Source organism: Eumetopias jubatus, unplaced genomic scaffold, assembly GCF_037043125.1.
Source record: "Eumetopias jubatus isolate StellerSeaLion01/CBP00866 unplaced genomic scaffold, mEumJub1_p1.0 scaffold_17, whole genome shotgun sequence".
Classification (NCBI taxonomy): Eukaryota; Metazoa; Chordata; class Mammalia; order Carnivora; family Otariidae; genus Eumetopias; species Eumetopias jubatus.
The window spans coordinates 51,659,334-51,679,790 of record NW_028274823.1 but is presented as its reverse complement, the minus strand read 5'-3'; the positions used below and the strand labels follow the sequence as shown (position 1 = coordinate 51,679,790).

Sequence of the window (20,457 nt, the reverse complement as noted above, 5' to 3'; positions counted from 1 at the left end):
AGGTTTCTTGGTGGAGCAGAAGCTACGTCACAAAATGTAAGGTGAGCTCACCTCATGGAAATACTGAAGACCATACATGGTGATTAGGGTGATTACCTACTAAGAGTGATTTCAGCCAAGAACTCCATCAGCATAAAAGGGTGGGTGGGGAAGCCCTCAGATCTAGTGACTGAATGAGAGCTCCCTCCCCACCCCCCTCACCCCCCCCACCCCCCGGCTTCCATCCCAGGCCTGCCTCCCATGATAATTACATAAATCCTGATGATGGGAGGTAATTAAAGGCATCCCTCTGCCCCTTAACACAGATATGAGTCTCAGCAAGGGAAAGGCACCTTTACTCAAAGCTTCAGAGTTAGATGAGGCTCCTTCTGGTTTTAACAGTTTGTGTTTGTATGAAACACGCTTCCAACAAAAGCTGTGGTCCCTAAAAGCAGGAATAAAGGTCTGCCTTGAGGAGGTGAGAAGAGCTTGACTTGATAATGGAAACCTTTCAAAGAGTCGTTAATTTAAAAGAATTAACGTTTTGGAGATACAAAATAACTTGACAAGTAATCAGGCAAAAGAATCAAAGGTGGCTTTTTGTAAGGGGTAAGTAGAGAGAAATTGAGGGATGTGAATTTGTTGTTTATTAAGAGATAAGGGTCAAACTCCCAACCTTGTCAAGACCTTTCAAGTGTTGGCTGAGGAAGCACTGCCATCTTGTGGTTGAATGGGGTTACTGCAGACAGAGGGAAAAATCCACCCAACCAGTGAGCTGAAAAATGCAGGTTAATGAAGCGAACATCATTCACCATTTGGAACTAGTTTTGGGTAAAAGGGTTGGAAACCCAGACAATTGTGCAGTTGCTTCTCCTCCTACATTCTGCAGCGAGGCTGAAGTTTCTCTTCAGGGAGAAAAATTTCAAGCAATAAAATGACGCAGGGACAGATTTACTGCAGAAAAGCCAGAGCTGAAGCATCGTCAAGGGTACTTACCAAATGGATGAACCCGGCTGCAGTTAGCCATGTGCTGATAAATATGGAGAGCAGATTCACCAGCTTGATGGAATTACTGTGCAAAAGAGACAACAAACAAAATCCCCAAGTTACAAGAGAAGACTATGTTCGGGCTGCCTTCCAGAGTGACAGCAATCTTTAGGGGACAGGTAGCCCACCTCTACTCCTCAGGGCTTCCTCCATCATAAGGGAGGGTCCCAGAAGACAGTGTTGGTAGGTAGGGACAGAGCCAATAGAAAAATGACCTCTGGGTCACTAAAAGTGACCCCTAAATTAACCCCTCTCTTGGGTTTAACTTTAATTAAATTTTATTTTGAAAATTTTTATGTCTACAGAAATATGGAAAGAACAGTATATAAACACCTATATGCCATTCTTCTAGAGTAAGCAATTCGTATTTTGGACATTTTCTTCGTATTCTTTTTCTTTTCTCTTTTTCTCTCTCTCTCTTTTTTTTTTTTTTTGGCTCTACTATTTACAAGTACATTGTAGACATCATGACACAACCCTTAAATACTTTAGCATTTAACACCTAAGGATACCATGCAACAGTTGTCATGCCCAAGAAAATTCACGTGAATTCAGGAATGTCATCTAAAATGCACTCTTTCTTTAAATCTCTCCAGTTGCCCCGAAATTATTTAATGATGTTTTCATTCTTTCACCTTGATGCAAAAACCAACCAAGATCTGGGCATCGCATTTGGTTATTATGTTGCTTTCTTTATTCCAAGGGTCAGGAAACTTTTTTTAGGCTTTGTGGGTCACAGATTCTCTGTGGCAGCTATCCTATTTTGCTGCTATAGCATAAAAGTCAGTAAGAGAATGGATGTGTCTGTGTTCCAATAAAACTTTATTTACAAAAACAGACAATGGGCTGGATTAGCCCTTGTACTATATAGTTTGCCAACCCCTGCTTTGTTCTCCTTTCATCTGCCCCCCTGCCCTTTTTGTTTGTTCTCCAGAACATTTAATTTTCTGTGCACTCAGGTCAACTGTCTTATAGAATGTCCCATATTCTGGATTTGTCTGCTTGTTCCCCCATGAGTAGATCCTGTTTAAACGCTTCTGTTAAGCATATCTGCCTGGGTTGTCATCACATCAGGAAATTTCCACTCAATTACACTAGGTCTAGTCAGTTGGTTAAGGTGGGAACATGAAATCTTGCCACTTCCCTTTGGAAGGAGCCCACTTCCCTTTGTAATTAATATGTCATCTACGCAGCGAGAATCTGAGACTATATGAATATCCTGTTCCCTCACAACCTCCTGCCTAACAATGTCAGCATCCACCAGTGTTCCTTGAGTGGATCAGCCGGGACTCACTAAAGTTTAAGCACCCCGAAAGCAGAGGCCTTGTCTGTCTGGATCCCATGAGTGTAGTGAGTCCCTGGCACATAGTAGGGCCTTTAATGCATAAATCCTGAGTGAACTCATCCCTCCCCCTGTACTCTTCCCTCTTAGCTTCACCCCATTCACTCCCGCTGGGGTCCAGTTCCTTGAACGCTGTTGTTAGCAGGTCACTTCCCTATCCAAAGGCTCCCTGTTGACTAAAATGTTATGTCCAAACTCCTTCCGTCCTCAACACCTGCTGAAGGTTCAGGCTCACCTACCACCTCTTCAACATCAACTCTTGAAACCTCCCTCACAGCCAAACTTGTGTCCTATGTCTGTTTATACTACTACCAAAGAGGGTCTTTTCCATCTTTGCAAATATTTCCCTTTCTTCAGAGCCTGGTTCAATCCCCAGGTCCTTGTTAAAGTGGTCCCTGCACCTGCGATACAAAGTGACTCCTCCTGGCTCTTACTTGCGGCCACTCATTGGGAATCAATCCCATTGTGTTAACACATCTTTTGTAATGTCGTTTTAGATTGCTGTTTGTCTCTTGTGTTCCTGGCTGCATCTTGTGGAAACAAACTTTATTTTCCACCTCTCTCAGGCTCCCTATAGTGGCGTAATGCCACCGACAGGTGGTTCAGTCCATCATTCTTGATTGATTGTTCTCTGCCCTTTCCTACTTCTTTCTCATGGGGAACCGTGCTCACCATTCTAAGTGTTTTGAGTGTATTCACTCCTCTACTCTTCATGACAACTCTGTGATGTCACCCAGACCCAAACTCACACAGTAAAGCAGCAGAGTTGGAATGTGAGCCGGGGCAGTTTGGCCAGAGTCTACCCTCTTGGCCACTACCAAGTCCTCTTGGCCTTTGGCCTACAAAGTCATAGACTAGTGTCTGTCACAGTCTTCTGTGTCTGCCCCATGCCCCCGCACAGGATATGAAAAGGTCAGAGAGAGCTGCCCCAGTGAGGTGAGACCCTCTGGAGATACTGATTAACCTCTTGAACGGCCAGAAAAAAAAAAAGAATGGAAAGGAAAAATTCTGGTAACTACATCTACACTGGGGTCACCATGTGGAAGAAGGCAGGAGGGGGCTACGGTCCAGGGTAGCCCGGGGGTTGAAGGAAGAGCCCCTTGGTGGAGGCCAGATCAGCAGTTCTAGAACAGGGACAAGGCCAGAGTCCAGCTTGCCTTTTTCTTCAATCTTCTTTTCTTTATGGAATTGAGCAGAGCAGAGGAACCTGTGGTCTTAGTTTTTTCTAGAGTTGGTTCTGACAATTCAAGGAAAATATAGCCAAATATTTTAAAATTTGTTTGATACTGATCTTTTGAAATGTGTGGAATGATTCCTTCTGGTTCAAAAACAGAAAAACAATAAAAATGTCCATTCTGTCATTCTTTGGCATCTCAAGAGTTACCAGGTTATAAGAGTTGCCTATAAAAATTGCCAGTATTTATTGAGTCCCTATTATATGTGCTAGGCATTATGTTGGGTTCTTCATTTTCTTCAGATTTTTACCATTCTACCTTTTGATACAGGTACTATGACTGTTTCTGCTAACTAAATAAGGAAATTGAGGCTTGGTGTACTTAAGCAGCTTGCCTGAGAAGACATGTTTGGCAGGTGGTGGGGTTAATATTCGAACCAGGCCTGTCTGATCCAAAGCCTCGTTAACACAATAATTTGGAGAAGCAGTACAGAGCTCTCTTTCTATTGCTCTTGGGTTGGTCCCACATCCCTTCCTCAAGGACAGTCCTGTCTTCAGCCTCTGACCTAGGTGGGGTGTCACTCAAAGGCTCCCACCTCTCTCTCTACCGGGGTGGCCTGAGCCACACTGGCCAATGGAGGAACTCTTGGCTCTAAAAGGGCCATGAAGTAGGGCTCATCAGAAGCATTTTTTAGGAACGGAGTGAGAGAGAAAGAATCTAAGTCCTCCCGAGATTCAGGTGCAAAAAATAAAAGTCTTGGGCTCTACAAGCCCATCTGCCCTGGAGAAAGACTGCCTGAGAGTGTCACCTAAAAGAGATAAAGAGAGAAGCAGAATCCTGATGAGAGACTCTGAACCCCTGGATCCAGACATGTCCAATTCTGTCTTGAATCCTAGTCATTACCAAGGCCAATTCAAAGTAGACTCTGCCCTCACAATTAAAGCCATCTGCCCACAACAGAAGGGGTCAATATCCAAAATGCTCTCTGAGAATCTAATAATTGATCAGGTCTATAAAGTAGGTTGGGACTATCCCTACCTAAAAAAAGAGGGCGGACCCTGTACCACCAGCAACTGTGCTCAACAGTATGGTTAGTTCCATGGCTCTGCAAGTTCTGGATGGACCTGGCACTTACAAGGGCAAGCACAGATTGCTTAAATCCTGGCCTTTGTCCCTTTTTCCAGATGCTACCATGGGTCATGCAACCCCCTTTAGGTAGTTTCTGGAGCTGTGACTGGAGACCACCAACTCACCAAAATAATGTTTAAAATCTTCTATTTAAGCTTCTCCTGAGAGCAGAGAGATACCATAATTCTTGCCTTTCTGTTCCCTGGACCAGCCTATCACCCCCAGAGGCCTACATACTGGACTTCCAGAGCATTCTTGCTCTTGAAGGACGCCCCCACCCCCAACCAGAGACTGTCAGAGTAGAAATAAAATGTATGGGTATAAGGCATCCACCCAATGAGCCATCAGGAGAAGCAACTCTGGTAACCAATGAACTGAACATTGTTGCAGCTGGAACATCACTATGTCCTGCTCCCAACTAATTTCTGAATGGGAAGCCAAACTACAGCAAAACCTCTGTGCCTCTACCTTGTGAGTCCTCCAAGGTGCGAGCTAACATAGGAGAGGGAGAAGGAGATGAGGAACATGTAGGCTGGTATCTCAGAGAAGCATGTACATATAATCCTTGACTTCACAAGGGTTCAACCTATAATTTTTTGACTTTACAATGGTGTGAAAGCCATATGCCTTCAGAGAAACTAGAATTTGAGTTTTGAATTTCAGTCTTTTCCTGGACTAGTGATAGGCACATGATTTCTCTTGTGATCCTGGGCCATGGCAATGAGCTGCAGCCCCCTGTCAGCCAGGTGATCACCAGAGCAAACAACCGACACACAACCACTGGTTTTCACTTCTGGTACAGAATTCAACAAATTACAAGAGATATTCAGCACTTTATTATGAAATAGGGTTGGGTTAGATGGTTTTGCCCAGGTATAGGCTAATTTAAGTGTTGTGAGCACATTTAAGGTAGGCTAGGCTAAGCTATGATGTTCGAGAGGTCAGGTGTATCAAATGCATCTTTGACTTAGGATATTTCCAACTTACGATGAGTTCATCCAGAGGTAAGCCCATTATAAGTCGAGGAAAATCTGTATTCATCTTCCAAAAGGATAAATACCAAGTTGATTCACTTACACACTCCCAGATCCTTGGAACCTGAACAAAGCAGTGCCCCACCAATCACTATGTGGAGCCCTCTTGAGATATTAAAACTATCGTAGCCTTTGAGCCTCTTGGTGCTTTGGAAAAACAACCTAAATATGATGATTATTAATTTCTAAATGATTGCCATAATGACATTAATAGTGCTTAAGGGAATTCTGGCTGTGCCTAGAACAGTTTATCATTGTTGCTGAAAGAGTCCATATTCAGCACTGAAATCTGATTATTTTTATGGCATTAGCATCATTACAGATCACTAGTATTAGGAATTTGCTTTCCAAATTAAAATGTACAACGAGACAATCATCTAAAAGCCCTCTGAAAGATTAACTCTTAGTGGACTTTCTCCATACTCTGAAATTTGAACCTTATCAGGTTGCACAGTGCTCCTTGGGAGGAAGGAGAGGGTAGCAGGGGTAATTTGTGTGCTCTGCATGGCTAAAGGGCCACTGGAAATAGACATAGGTTCGTGACCAAGGCCATGGGTCTGAGCCAAACATGAACTTCCCTGCGATTAGAATGATTGGAACCATTCAGATTCAAGCCCGTTTCTCGTGCCTTGAGGGAGGGATGGACTGTGACCTTATCATGAGAACTTAACTCATCTAAAGAAAATCATTTTTATGTTGTCCATTATCATTTCTGGGTCCCCAACTCATGAGTTCTCAATTGCCATGAGAGAAATTTACATTACTAGATACAATGAACTATCCAAGGGCAGGCACAGATATCTTACTGTCCCTGTAGATCAGAGACCTTTCCAGGACCACGTACATACTGGAAGAGAGAAAGTCTGTCTCTTTCTGAAAGTATAGCTACAAACCCAGAGCTAGTGTGCACCATCTTTGCCCTCACCGTATTTAACAAGACATGTCTTGGTTAACACTGAAAAATGGCATCCATTTTCTACAAAAAAGGGCAAATCTGTCCCTGTTCGGCTTGTCCACTATTTTCCTCCTTTGTGGCTTAGGGTACAGCCAGGTGTCAGTGGCTTTATTTTTTTTTATTGTTACCTTTGCTGGACAGATGTAAGATCCCACCCCTGAAAAGTCAACAGGATAAGATCAAATTGAGATAAATGGTCTGAACTATAAGCAAAACCAGGTTCCATCAATTCTGCCCCTTAAATACCTCTCCACCCCTCTTTGTGCTCTCTACCCCGACCTGCACTGCTCAAGGCCAGTTCCTGGTACTGCTTGCCTGGACTACTGCCCTGACTGGTCTAACGGTCTCCAGTCTTAGATGCTTCAAACCCATCATACGATCGGTGGACTAGTAGATCTTTCTAAAATGTAAATCTGACCACATTCCTGTCCTACTTAAACCCTTCAGTGATTCCTTCTCGTTCTCCAAGTTAAATCCATGATGCGTAAGAGCCTTCATGGTATGGCCTCCACCCGGACAACCCCTTGCCATCTCCATAATAAATACTCTTTTTTAAGAACTTAACCTTGGAGCCATTTCCAAGATCATATTTGTAGTACAGTGATTTTAGTTCTCCAAATGTTCCCCCAAAATCTGTGGGTTAGGTAAATGACGGTGCACACATATCATGGAATACTCTGCAGGAAATAAAAGTGATATGGGAGAATATTAGTAATGTTTGTCTCAACCACAGGTGGGGTTGGGGAAGTTTTACTTTATCCTTTATGCTTTTCTACATCTTATTATTTTTTTTAGAGAGACAGCACAGGGTGGGGAGGGGCAGAGAGAGAGGGAGAGAGAGAATCCCAAGCAGGCTCCACACCCAGCACAGACCCGGCTCAATCTCACGACCCTGAGATCATGACCTGAGCTGAAATCAAGAGTTGGATGCTTAACTGACTGAGCCCCAAGCATAGTCTACTTTAATAATTAGTAAGGCCATTGCCATTTAAAACAAATTGTTGGATGACCCACGTTTTCATCATCAACATGTACACATCAAATGAGATGTGGAATGACAGGCTTTAAAACCGAGCTACTTATTTTCCTCTGAGTGTAGAATAATTATGTGTCATCTCCTCTGTGAGTCTGCTCGTCAGTATGCAGGGCCACTGAGGCACTGTCAAAAGCTCAGACAATGACATGGAAGGGACCCTGTCCCCCTCAATAGGCCATTTTCCAGACAAGGAGCACGGTACGCTGCCCTGTTGGCTGGCAGTTTAAGGAATGGCCCTGATGCTGTCCCATCACTGTGACTTGTTTCTTTCATCTGCGTTTTCTCTGTCATTCTGTTCACTCCGGTTTCCTTTGCTACCCACTTAATTCTCTCTCTCTCTCCCCCATATACTTCTCTGCTCTGTTTCTTCCAGCTCTTTGCAAAGCAAGGCAGCCAAAGGACAGAAAATGAAACCGCAATTTCAAGCCATTATTTCAAATCACATTTGCAAAGTCTCTATCCCTACCTAATGCCACAGATCGGTGGTGGGGATTGGCCACCGGAGAAAGCCAGACAAAACCCCCTAGAGAAGATTCCAGGGCTGCACCCACCCTCCTGGAAGGTCACTGTGAACGCAGCAGAGTACAGAGAAGTCACCAGAAAATAAGCTGTGTCCAAAGCCCTATAAAAGTCAAGGTTTCCTCTTCTCGGCATCAGAGCCTTCAGGATCTGGGCTCGGGGGTGCACAGAGGGAAGGAGAGAGAATGGGCTCAGAGAGTTGGTCTAAAGCCTCTAGAGTTCTTACAATTAAGTCAGGTTTTCTTCCGAGTCTGGGATCTGGCCCTTGCAGGCCCTCCTAATGTCATCTCTGTTTTCCTAGCACAAAGCCCCCAGTATACAGGCCCACAGGATTACTCAAAGCTCCCCCAAGGAACAATTTCTCTCACCTGTGTGCTTTCGCAACTTCTGTGACTGGAGGTCAGCACTGCCTTCTCTGGCCCTCACCTGCCCAAGCCCAGCCCCACATGGACGACACCTAGTTTTCTAGGAAGCTTACCTAAGACAATCCCTTTTCCTTGAAAAGAGGCTTGACTACCGTACACTGGTGTCAAGCCTGGTTTCATTCCTCTCCTCCATGCCTCACTGCCCCCTGATGTACCTGTGTCCCAGCACCAACCCACCACAGGTCCTGCTGGCTCTCCCTCTCCTTGTGCTCTCTGACAGCAGGATGCTACTCTGGCACCTGCCTGGCCACTGGTACGAATGGACACTCAATTCGGGCTTGTTGAATTAACTCAGTCACCTGCATAAGCAACAGGCACTGGGATAATCCAAGTTGTGGGGTTGTGCAGAAAACCCCCTCCACCACAGAAAGAGTTTAACTGGGTGGGAAGTGGGGTGCTGGGGAAATGCTGTTTGGGTCTCAGGAGAGCAGACACCCAGCAGCCTGCCACCCCGGGGACCCTCTCTAAGGCCACTCTCTCCCGACTTATAGTCACCTCTCTCCCTAGCTGGATGCTTCGGCTCTCTCCCCTGTGCACTGGGAGAATGAACCACCCTAACTGTGCGGTTATCACCGGGGGTGTTAGTGCTATTTCCTGCACCTAACAGAAAGGAAGCTTCTCCAAGGAATGGGAAATTGGTGGGTCTCTTCATAAAAGTCCAGGAAAAGATACTTTATTCACCTGGCTTGTTGTTCTCCCAAGTCCAAAAATGGTCCATATGGAATGCAAGGAAAATGAGAACAGTTTTCTTTCCACGTTATTCCTTGGAGTAATGGCACACTCTTAAAACACTGGTGTCAGAGCATTAAACCCCCCCCCCCAATTTATAATGTACACACAAACCAGGGAACGAGGGGCCTTATATCACATTTGGGAGTGTGGTTAACTCCACATAACACCTTCCACACTGGAAAAAACAAGTGTCTCTTAAATACACTCCCTGTGCTTGGCCCTGGGTACACACCGGTTCTACCCTAAAAAATATAGTTTAGTGGGGCAATTGTGACAAAGGTAAGCGTGGAGGGCCACTAGTTTATCGATACTTTTAATTTCAAGAGTAGTATGAGTCCATTGCCCAGAAGAGCCATAAAAAGGGAGAAGGAGCCAAGAAAGGTTCCTGTCACCCAGAAGAAATAGGAAGAATAACAATATTCACTCAATATTAGTAATATTACGTACTATTAAATGGAACATCAATAAATGTTCACCCCAGGGTAATAAAAATGCAGCGTGGTTGGGACACACTAGACAGGACTTCTACTGTAGTAGATGCTCGTTTGCTTCTTACCTTGGCTAACAGAAAGCGAATTTACCCCACATGCACACAGATGAATAGTTATCAAGGAGAAACCGATGTGGAATTAAAACAAACTAAAATATCCAAAAAATAATAATAATAAATAAAAATAAATTAAAAATAAATTAAAAAGACAAACCAAAATAAACAAAAAAACACAAACCCCAAAGAGGGAGGCCAATAGCCTGTCGCATGTGTTGGCAGTGACAGGTTTGGCAAACTAAGTCCCCAGCCTCAGTGACTGGGAAAACGATGCTGAATCCAAGGCTCCCAAAATGCAGGTGTATTAATTATAAATCACAAAATCCAGAAGTGTCCTGTTTTTAATCATTTATCAAACACGTCAACCTAAGAGGAAATGGAACATTAGCAGTGAGCTTCTTAAAGTGTAATTTCCTATAAGAGAAATTTATGGCCTGTACTTATTCTCCATTAGAGGACGTCTAACCTCTTTTATTAGTTTATTCATCAAGGCAGCCTGGTTTCGGGCCAGCTCTGCAAACCCGCAGGTCATCAGGAAAGGGATCTCTAGGGGATTTTTCCTCCTGGTCCAGTAGTGTTTTCCAGATCATGACACAGTTAACAGAAGTCGTCACGGTGCATTCGGCAGGAGATTTTTAGGTATTCCCCAAAAGGCAATTCACAGAGCAAGCCCCAGGGACTACCCTGGCTATAAAGTGAACATCCAAAATGCACTTTGAAATGAAATGATTTTCTGTTTGCAGTATGAGGTTTGTGATTGTCTCTCTCAAAGAGCACTGCTTCCCTTGCTTTTACGTTCAGGTTTAATTTCTTATTTAGTGATGTAATAAAGGGGTGATTCAGAACCCGGGAGCAAAGACTTCCCAATCAATGAGCTGCTCAATTCCTCATCCACTGGGCACTGTCTCTCCAGGATGTGATGGCCAACTTCCAAGCAACCCGCACAGCCCCCCAAAACTGTCTCCTTCCCCCCATGCACAGCTGTTTCTCTGTTTATCAGATAGTCCCCAGCTCTGCAGGGGGGAGCAACCCAAGTCCTACTCTGGGCTTTCTCCAGATCTCTGTGTTAGATCACTCTGTTTTGGGGGTTTTTTTTTAAAGATTTTATTTATTTATTTGACAGAGAGAGAGAGAGCACAAGCAGAGGGAACGGGAGAGGGAGAAGCAGGCCCCGCTGAGCAGGGAGCCCGATGCAGGGCTCAATCATAGGACCCTGGGATCATGACCTGAGCCGAAGGCAGATGCTTAACGACTGAGCCACCCAGGCGCCCCTAGAGCACTCTTTCTGAGACTAACAGAACTCTCACCTTACAATGATGAAAACAAAAACACCTGATATTTACAACTTGGCAATGGGGGCCAGAGCAAGGAAAAAAATGTGAATAGGAACATCTTACCTTGTTTTAAGGATATTCAGAAACTGCAAAATTTCTGAAAACTGTATCAGTCTGAGAGCTCTTAAAAATCTCAAACCTGGAAAGAGAAATGAAATAGAGACACATTATTCTCACTGCGTGGTTTTAATGTGCACACTCTGCCGTTTGATCTACAGCTGCCAAGGTTGAAGGGATATGAAGTTCTTGCAGAAGATTAAACCATCCGGTACCTTGGACATGGTCCTTCATTCTGATTCTTGACTGGTTTAATCTCCGCTGGTAAACTTTCTCATTAAAGGAGGCCTGTTTTGAGCCACTGCAGAGGAAGGTGGGGAAAGCCCAGTTAAATGAGGCTTCTCTCTTGTCCATCTCAGAATTAAAGCACTGTTTCTAAGTTACCTACTATTTTGAGAGGATTTTGTCTCTGAAAGATACTGGGAATGGGGGAGGGTAACCTTTACGCTAAGAGCAGATTACAAACAAATCGGATAACCTGATGATTTGATTTTTTTAAAATTTTATCTTCAGCTGATAAAATGAAGAGTATAGCCCACAGTGTGATCTGTTTTCTAGAAAACTTCTATATTTTTCTCCCAATCAAAAAAAAAAAAAAAAATCAGATCAGTAAGATCTCACACTGCATAACTTCAGGATCCAAAATGTATATATTTCCACTTTTACTAAGCATCAAGATAAATGTCTGTCCTTTCTAAATTGGCAACCTCTGCTGAATGGAAATCAAGAGCCAGCATTTCTAGACAGCAGAAGAGAGGCGGGTACCGGGAAGGAAGCTATGATCCAGGATTAGAGAAAATACAAATTACTGTTGTGTTTTAATAGCCAGGGGTAATATATATTTCTGTTGAGATCAAATTCATGAGTCAAAAACATTCTGAGTCACTCATGGTGCTTTCATGCTTGGCCATCAAGTAAGAAAATTACTTACAAAATGCTGATTATCACAGCTTTGAGATAGTTTCAATATCACACCCTTTGCTAAGGGGATTTTCTTTTACAGATTTTCGGAAAGCATCTTGTCAAGCGCCCCCACGTGCCAAGTGCAGTGCTAAGCACAGAGTGGGCTAAATTGGTGACAGGCAGCTCTTAGCCGTTGGGTGAGACTTCATTCTGCCCCCATCCATGAGGCAGGAAGTGGTGGGAAAAAGCTGGGGGAGTCACTGCAATGATCAAGGGACAGAGACAGATGGGAAGTTCTCCACTGTACAGCTCCACATTGGACCCAAACGTTAGCTTTTGTTCAAGCATTAGGGGGCAAGGAAGGACTAATCCAAAGCCCAGGAGGGGAAAAAACAAAAATCTCACTGCACAAGAGGGAGAAAGGGATAATAGCTCAAAAGGGAAATTTCTCATCTAAAAAGGTTTTACCTTCATGAACAGAAGATTTTCTCAGAAGATGCTGGCCTTCTATGCCAAGTGATATTTATATTACTTTTATTAAACCAGAAAGCGCAGAGATGAGAAGGGATGTTGATGAACTGAAGGCCCAGGAGCTGAAACACAGTCCTAACAGAACTGATGAAAGGTTCACTTAACGCAGCTGAACACTGCAGAGAACAAAACTGAGAAGTAATCCCAGAACACAGAGAACATAAAGAAAAGGGAGCAAAAAGGATGAAACCTAAGAAAATGGAAATGGAGGGGAGATCACAGAAATCCAACCCATGAATAAAATGTTCCAAAGGGAAATACAAACAACCTGTAGATTATAAGTAATGGCCGGGACATAATCGAAAAGAACTTTCTAGAAAGGAAAAAAGGACTCGAGATTAAGAGGCAAAATAAATGACCAACTCTTAGAAACTCATGTCGAGGAGTATCTGCCTTTTCTTTTCTTCAAAGTTTAAGTATTAACATAAATTAAAAAAAAAAGTGTCAGGGTGGAGAGAGGGTCACCATGAATGCCACAAAAACTACATGATTTAATAGTAAGTGTAAATGACAATGGGCAACACTCAGAATCTTAAGACAAGGAGAATCTAGCCCAAGACTTCTATACCTATCAAGCACTTGTTCAACAATAAAGAAAACAAAACCAAAAAAAAAAAAAAAAAATGTCTTCAAAAACCCAGGATCCCAGAAAATATATTGTTTGTGCAAAATATTTTCAAAGTTCTCAAGCCTCATTCAGTCAGAAAGAATAGCAGAGGCTGAGGGGTATATTTTTAATAAACTCTACTGTTGGTCCTAAGCATCCAGACCAACCTAGATGGCTGGTTTCAGTCCAGCATCATCGGCAAACACTGCTGGGAGATAAAGGAACACATTTAGAAACTTGAGGTAGAAGACTAGGAGCACGGAAACCTGTCAGGACACAGAAGGATGCTTTAGTGATATATCAAGCTGCTAAAGGTTTCAGCCTGAAAATCCTGTGTGTGTGTGTGTGTGTGTGTGTGTGTGTATTTATTTATTTATGTTTATGTACGCATATATATATTTGCATATATTTTGTTTTCATTTATGGAAACAAAAATAGAATACAAATGACCCAAGCTTTGAACTGGATTTTTCTTTTTACTGTAGGTGATACTCTTTGCATCCTCCATAATTTGTCTGTAGCTTCCCACATTTTAAAGTGACTCACAAAAATATAATAGAATAAAAGCTTCCCTTGTAATGGAGCTGTATGGAAATAAGGGTAGGAAACACTGTGAATGCAGAGCCACGGGTTCTCTACTCTTGCTAGAGGTGAACTGTAGATCTAGCTCTGAGCACTTTGTCAATAAAAAAGCAGGGAGACACTAGAAGATTAACAATGTACAGGAGAGAAAAACAAGCTGGTTCTCAGGGGAACAGTTTTTCCCAGGATGGAGACAAGAAAGAACTGGGTCCCAGAAAAAGCGACCCCAGATGATGCAGGAACATTCTCACGGGCTGAACAATGGTGGGCTTTTATTTGACTGCCTTGTGTGGGTCATTTTCATGGCATTGGCCTTCATTAATACAAATGAGTAACCAAAGTTCTACGTGCTAAAAGAAAGCAGTCTGCATTTTATCCTTAGATTAAACCAAACTGTCTGGAGAAATGGTCGTCTGAAGCACGTACCCTTCCGCTCCCTAACTGCTTTCTGCCCTTGACCCTGCTGGCCGATTCTCAGCATAGCAGCCAGAATGAACCTGGTAAAAAGTAAAATAGATCACGCCTCTCCTCTGCTCAAAATCCTCCAATGTCCCCATTTCACACAGAGTAAAAGCCAAAGTCCTCCAAGGACCCAAAGCAACGCCACCCCATTTCCTTCCGGATCTGAGGGCCTCCTCCTGCTTCTGACATTTTTCTCCTTCTGACCTGGCTGCCTTCCTCCGTGATCCATCTCTGCCGGTAGAGGCGCACTCCTGCCCCGGGGTCCCTCACCATGGCACACGCTTGTTCTCTTCCCCGCATGGCCGCGGGATGCATGCCCACACCTCCCGCAGGGGTATCCTTCATGCAGCCACCTCAGTGAGACCTGCCCTGGCTACCCCACCCAAACCGCAAGCCCCCTCCTTCTCCACCCCCCAAATTCTTGCTCCTATGCCCACTTTACTTTTCTCCACACCATGACGAAGCACTAGCGCCTTATTTACCTAAAGTGATTTACCTCTGACTCCTTAGCCATAGCATCAGCTCGATGAGGGGAGGATATGCGTCTGCTCTGCTCGTGGTTTTAAATTTGTGCCTGGCCTAAGGTGAGTGCTCCATAAATACCCACCTGAACTGAAGAAATGGATCAGGCTTTTGAAAAAGAATGAGCAGAGAGTTAAAGGGTACATATTCTAAATTCAGAATACTGAGACCACCCACGCAGGGTGGTCTTTTCCCGAAGAAAAGAGCCATGAGCGCTGAGGGCTCACCTGACAGGTGAGGGCTGACACCCTTAGGACACCTAAAGCATCCTAACCAGGGAAAAGCCACAAACCATGGTCACTCTGCTGCACCCAGAGAGGTCCTATAGAAATACAGACAGCGACTCAAATTACAAAAAGGAGACCAAGAAAAGGGAGAGGTGGAATGGGCAATGCCTCATTGACAAATCATTCATCTTCTTTACTTTATAACATTGTATTCTTATCATTTATTCCCTAACTTAAAATCTCTGAAATAAAATGATATTCTAGGAAAATATAAAATGACTCTGATAGAGAAGAATATGTAAAGAAAAAAATGTGTGTGTACCAAAAACCATAATTTATGCCCCCACAAAGATCCAGATGAGTTCAAGTGAGTTCCTTTAAATATTAAGAAATAGTAAACGTCTCCATTATATTGTCAACTAATTAAAATGGACTGTTCTCTCATTTTCTGTACTCTGCATTGGTTTAGAAAGCTGGAATTACCCGGACATAGGTACTCCACACATTGAGGGGAAAAAAGGCAAGCTCATCACACTAATGACTAACTATAAGAATCCTAAAGAAAACACTTCTAGATCATATCTGAGACTATATTAAATGAGTAACACACACATGAGCTGTAGTGGATATTGTGAGGCACAGCCCAGGTCCCTTCTTCAGAGATCTTTATTCTTTTTTTTTTTTTAAGATTTTATTTATTTGTCAGAGAGAGAGAGAGCACAAGCAGAGAGGGCGGCAGGCAGAGGGAGAAGCATGCTCCCCACTGAGCAAGGAGCTCAATGCAGGACTCAATCTCAGGACCCTGGGATCATGACCTGAGCCGAAGGCAGACACTTAACTGACTGAGCCACCCAGGCACACCAGAGAGATCTTTATTCTTCCCTGACTCGTGAAGAGGTCTCACCTAAGGTTACACACTTGCCACATATGGCCCCCAATAACCAGTAGATGTGGGGACAAAGACTCGCTGCCCTGCCTCCATTTGGGACAACCTTAAGAAGCCATCCAGCTGTAGAGTTCTACATGGCATTGGCTGAAGCCTCTGGTTGCAACTGTACCAGAGCTGGAGCTCTCCACCCAGTCTTAGTACCTTCATCTCTCGACTAATACCCTGAAGACACAAAGGTTCAAAATCTTTGGGATGCAGCAAGAGCAGTTCTAAGAAGGAAGTATATAGCCATACAGGCCTATCTCAAGAAACAAGAAACATCTCAAATAAACCATCAAACCTTACACCTAAAGGAACTAGAAAAAGAAGAACAAAAAAGCCCAAAACTAGTAGAAGGAAGGAAATAATAAAGATCAGAGTGGAAATAAATGAAATAGAGACTAAATAGAAAAATAGAAAAGATCAATGAAACTGAAGAGCTGGTTCTTTGAAAAGATATACAAAATTGATAAACTTTAGTCAGATTCATTGAGAAAAAGAAAAGGGGGACAGAATGCAAATAAATAAAATAAAAAATGAAGAGGGGGCTGCTTAGCTGGTTCAGTCAGAAGAGCATACAACTCCTGATCTTGGGGTTGTGAGTTTGAACCCCCCCCCCCCACTGTGTATAGAGATTGCTAAAAAATAAATAAATAAACTTTAACAAAAAAAGGAAGAGAAGTTACAACCAGTACCACAGAAATACAAAAAAATATAAGATATTACTATGAAAAATTATATGCCAACAAATTGGACAACCTAAGAGAAATGGATAAATTCCAAGAAACATATAGTCTTCTAAGACTAAATAGGGAAGAAATAGAAAATCAGAACAGACTGATTACTAGTAACAAAATTCAATCAGTAATCAAAAAACTCCCAACAAATAAAAGTCCAGGACTGTATGGCTTCACGGGTAAATCCTACCAAACATTGAAAGAAGAATTAATAACTATCTTTCTCAAACTATTCCAAAAAAATAGAAATGAATGGTTCCAAACTCATTCTACTAGGTCAGCATTACCTGATACCAAAACCAAACAAAGATATTATAAAAAAAAAAAAAAGTACATACCAATATCCCTGATGAACCTAGATGCAAAGGTCCTCAACAAAAATATTAGCAAACCATATTTAAAAATACAAAAAGAATCATTTACCATGATCAAGTGGGATTTATTCCAAGGATGGTTCAATATCCACAAATCAATCAACATGATATATCACATTAACAAAATGAAAGATAGAAATGGTATGGTCATCTCAACAGATGCAGAAAAAGCATTTGAAAAAATTCAACACCCACTCATGATAAAAGCTCTCCACAAAGTAGGTATAGAGAGAAATACCTCATCATAATAAAGGCTATACATGACAAACCCACAACTAACATGATACTCAATAGTGAAAAGCTGAAAGCTTTTCCTGTAAGATCAGGAAGATTACAAAAATGTCTACTCTCATTACTTTTATTTAACATAGGACTGGAAGTCCTAGCCATAGCAATCAGGCAAGAAAAGGAAATAAAAGGCAACCAAATTGGTAAGGAGGAAGTAAAACTGTCACTATTTATAGATGACATACTACTATACATAGAAAACCCTAAAGACTTCATTAAAAATCTATTAGAACTGAAAAATAAATTCAGTGAGTTATAGGATACAAAATCATATCTTAAATCATACCCGCCTGTTGTGTTTCTATATGCTACTAACAAAATAGCAGAAAGAAAAATTAAGAAAACAATCCCATTTACAATTGTACCAAAAGAATAAAATACCTAGGAATACATTTAACCAAGGAGGTGAAAGACCTCTACTCTGAAAACTGTAAGATATTAACAAAAGGAACTGAAGACAACACAAATAAATGGAAAGATATTCCATGCTCATGGATTGGAAAAATTAATATGGTTAAAATGCCCATCCTACCCAAAGCAATTTACAAGTTCAATGCAATTCCTATCAAAACGCCAATAGGATTTTTCACAGAACTAGAACAAATAATTCTAAAATTTGTAGGGAACCACAAGAGATGCCAAACAGCCAAAGCAATCTTGAGAAAGAAGAACAAAGTTGGAGGTGTCACAATCCCAGATTTCAAGATAAACCACAAAATTATAGTAATCACAATAGTATGATACCAGCACAAAAAACAGACACAGAGATCAATGGAACAGAATAGAGAGCCCAGAAATAAATCCATGCATATACGGTCAATTAATCTACAACAAAGGAAGTATGAATATACAACAGGGAAAAGACAGTCTCTTCAATAAATGGTGCTAGGAAAACTGGACAGCTACATGCAAAGGAATAAAACTGGGGCACTTTTTTATACCATACACAAAAATAAACTCAAAATTGATTAAAGACCAAAATGTGAAACTTGAAACCATAAAACTCCTAGAAGAAAACATAGGCAATAATCTCTTGGACACCAGTCTTAGCCGTATTTTTCTGGATATGTCTCCCCAGACAAGGGAAACAAAAGCAAAAATAAACAATTGGGACTATATCAAACTAAAAAGCTTTTACACAGCAAAGAAAACCATCAACAGAACAAAAAAACAACCTCCTGAAAGGAAGAAGATATTTGCAGATGATATATCTGGAAGGGGTTAATATCCAAAACACAGAAAGAACTCATATAACTAAACACCCAAGAAAACAAATAATCTGATTTAAAAATGAGCAGAGGACCTAATTAGATACTTTTTTTTTCCCAAAAAAGACATATAGATGGCCAACACACACATGAAACGACACTCAACATCACTGATCATCAGGGAAATACAAATCAAAACCACAATGAGATATCACCTCACACCTGTCAGAATGGTTACAATCAAAAATATAAGAAATAACAAGCATTAGTGAGGATGTGGAAAAAAGGGAACCCTCATGCACTGTTGATGGAAATGTAAAATGGTGTAGGCCCTGTGGAAAACAGTGTAGAGTTTCTGCAAAAATAGAAATACCATATGATCCAGTAATCCCATTTCTGGGTATCTACCCAAGGAAAATGAAAACACTAATTTGAAAAGATATATACAGCCCTTTGTTTATTGCAGGATTATTTACAGTAGTCAAGATATGGAAGCAACTGAAGTATCCATTGATAGGTGAATGGATAAAGAAGATGTGGTGTCTGTGTGTGTGTGTGTGTGATATCACACACACACACACATATATATACATACACATATATATATATACAATGCAATATTACTCAGCCATCAAAAAGAACGAAATCTTGCCATTCATGACAACATGGATGGATGTAGAGTATTATGCTAAGTGAAATAAGTCAGACAGAAAAAGACAAAGGCTACATAATCTCACTTACACACAGAACCTAAAAAACAAAGCAAACAAACAGAAACAGACTCATAAATACAGAGAACAAATTGCCAGAGGGGAGGTTGGTGGGGGGACTGGAGAAATAGGTGAAGGAGATTAAGAGGTACAAACTTTTAGTTATAAAATAAATAAGTCATGGGGATGAAAAGTACAGTGTAATAACTTTGTATGATGACAGATGGTAAATACACTTATCATGGTGAGCATTTCATGATGTGTATAATTGTCAAATCACTATGTTGTACACCTGAAACTAATATATGTCAACTATACTTCAACTCAAAAAAAGGCACCCTGGAGGTTATGTACCAGAAGGATAAGTATTCTGATAATACATGCAGGTACATTGGAGGTACTCAATACATGGTAATTTCATCATATGAAGCCATAGAATCAAAAAGCATAGGATTATATACAACTCAACAGAAAAATAACAAGACAAATAGAAAGTCCAGAAAGACACACACACACACACACATGCACTCTCACTCACTCACACACCGTATGTAATATTATTGTTATTTTAAATTATGGGTGAAATGATGACAATGATGAAATCTACTATTATTGATTGTCTACTATTCTCAATTACTTCTTGCATGCCAAAACCTTTAACTATAGTTTACAAGTACAACAGAAGAAAATAGTTAAGGATAAACAGACTAGACAGCGTGTCCAGCACACAGTTTTTAAGCAACAGAGCCAGGTCTCAACCCCAATTTGTCTATCTGCACAAAGCCCAAGCTTGTAAACACTGTCCTGCACAGACTTCGGCCAGTCAGTTCCAACTGCAGACATCTGTGCTCAAGTAAGCACTTTCAACACTGAGATTCTCTTGCCAAAGGCTGCTAGCAATTTGTATTTCTACCGGTATGTAAATGGTCATCTGCCCACATCCCCACCAGGTTGAGTACTAGGATAAGAAAAGAAAGCAAGGAGGGAGGGAGCGTGGGAGGGAAAGTTAGCCTCACCACTGGAAAGGCCCCAAATAGAAGCACATCACTACTTTAGGTTTCTTTTCTG

The 20,457-nt window shown here is 41.8% G+C and overlaps 1 protein-coding gene across 29 annotated transcripts in view; it reads right to left on the bottom strand.

Moving 5' to 3' along the window:
• The window catches only part of KCNMA1 (potassium calcium-activated channel subfamily M alpha 1), a 744,082-nt gene that overhangs the window by 227,166 nt on the left and 496,459 nt on the right, over positions 1–20,457 (bottom strand). For all 29 annotated transcript variants that reach the window (XM_088020031.1, XM_028109572.2, XM_028109573.2 and 26 more), the window contains 2 exons: positions 11,317–11,392; positions 976–1,051 (listed from right to left, as the gene is read on the bottom strand). In XM_088020031.1, the coding sequence (XP_087876157.1) occupies positions 976–1,051; positions 11,317–11,392 (152 nt within the window). The remainder of the gene's footprint in view (positions 1–975; positions 1,052–11,316; positions 11,393–20,457) is intronic.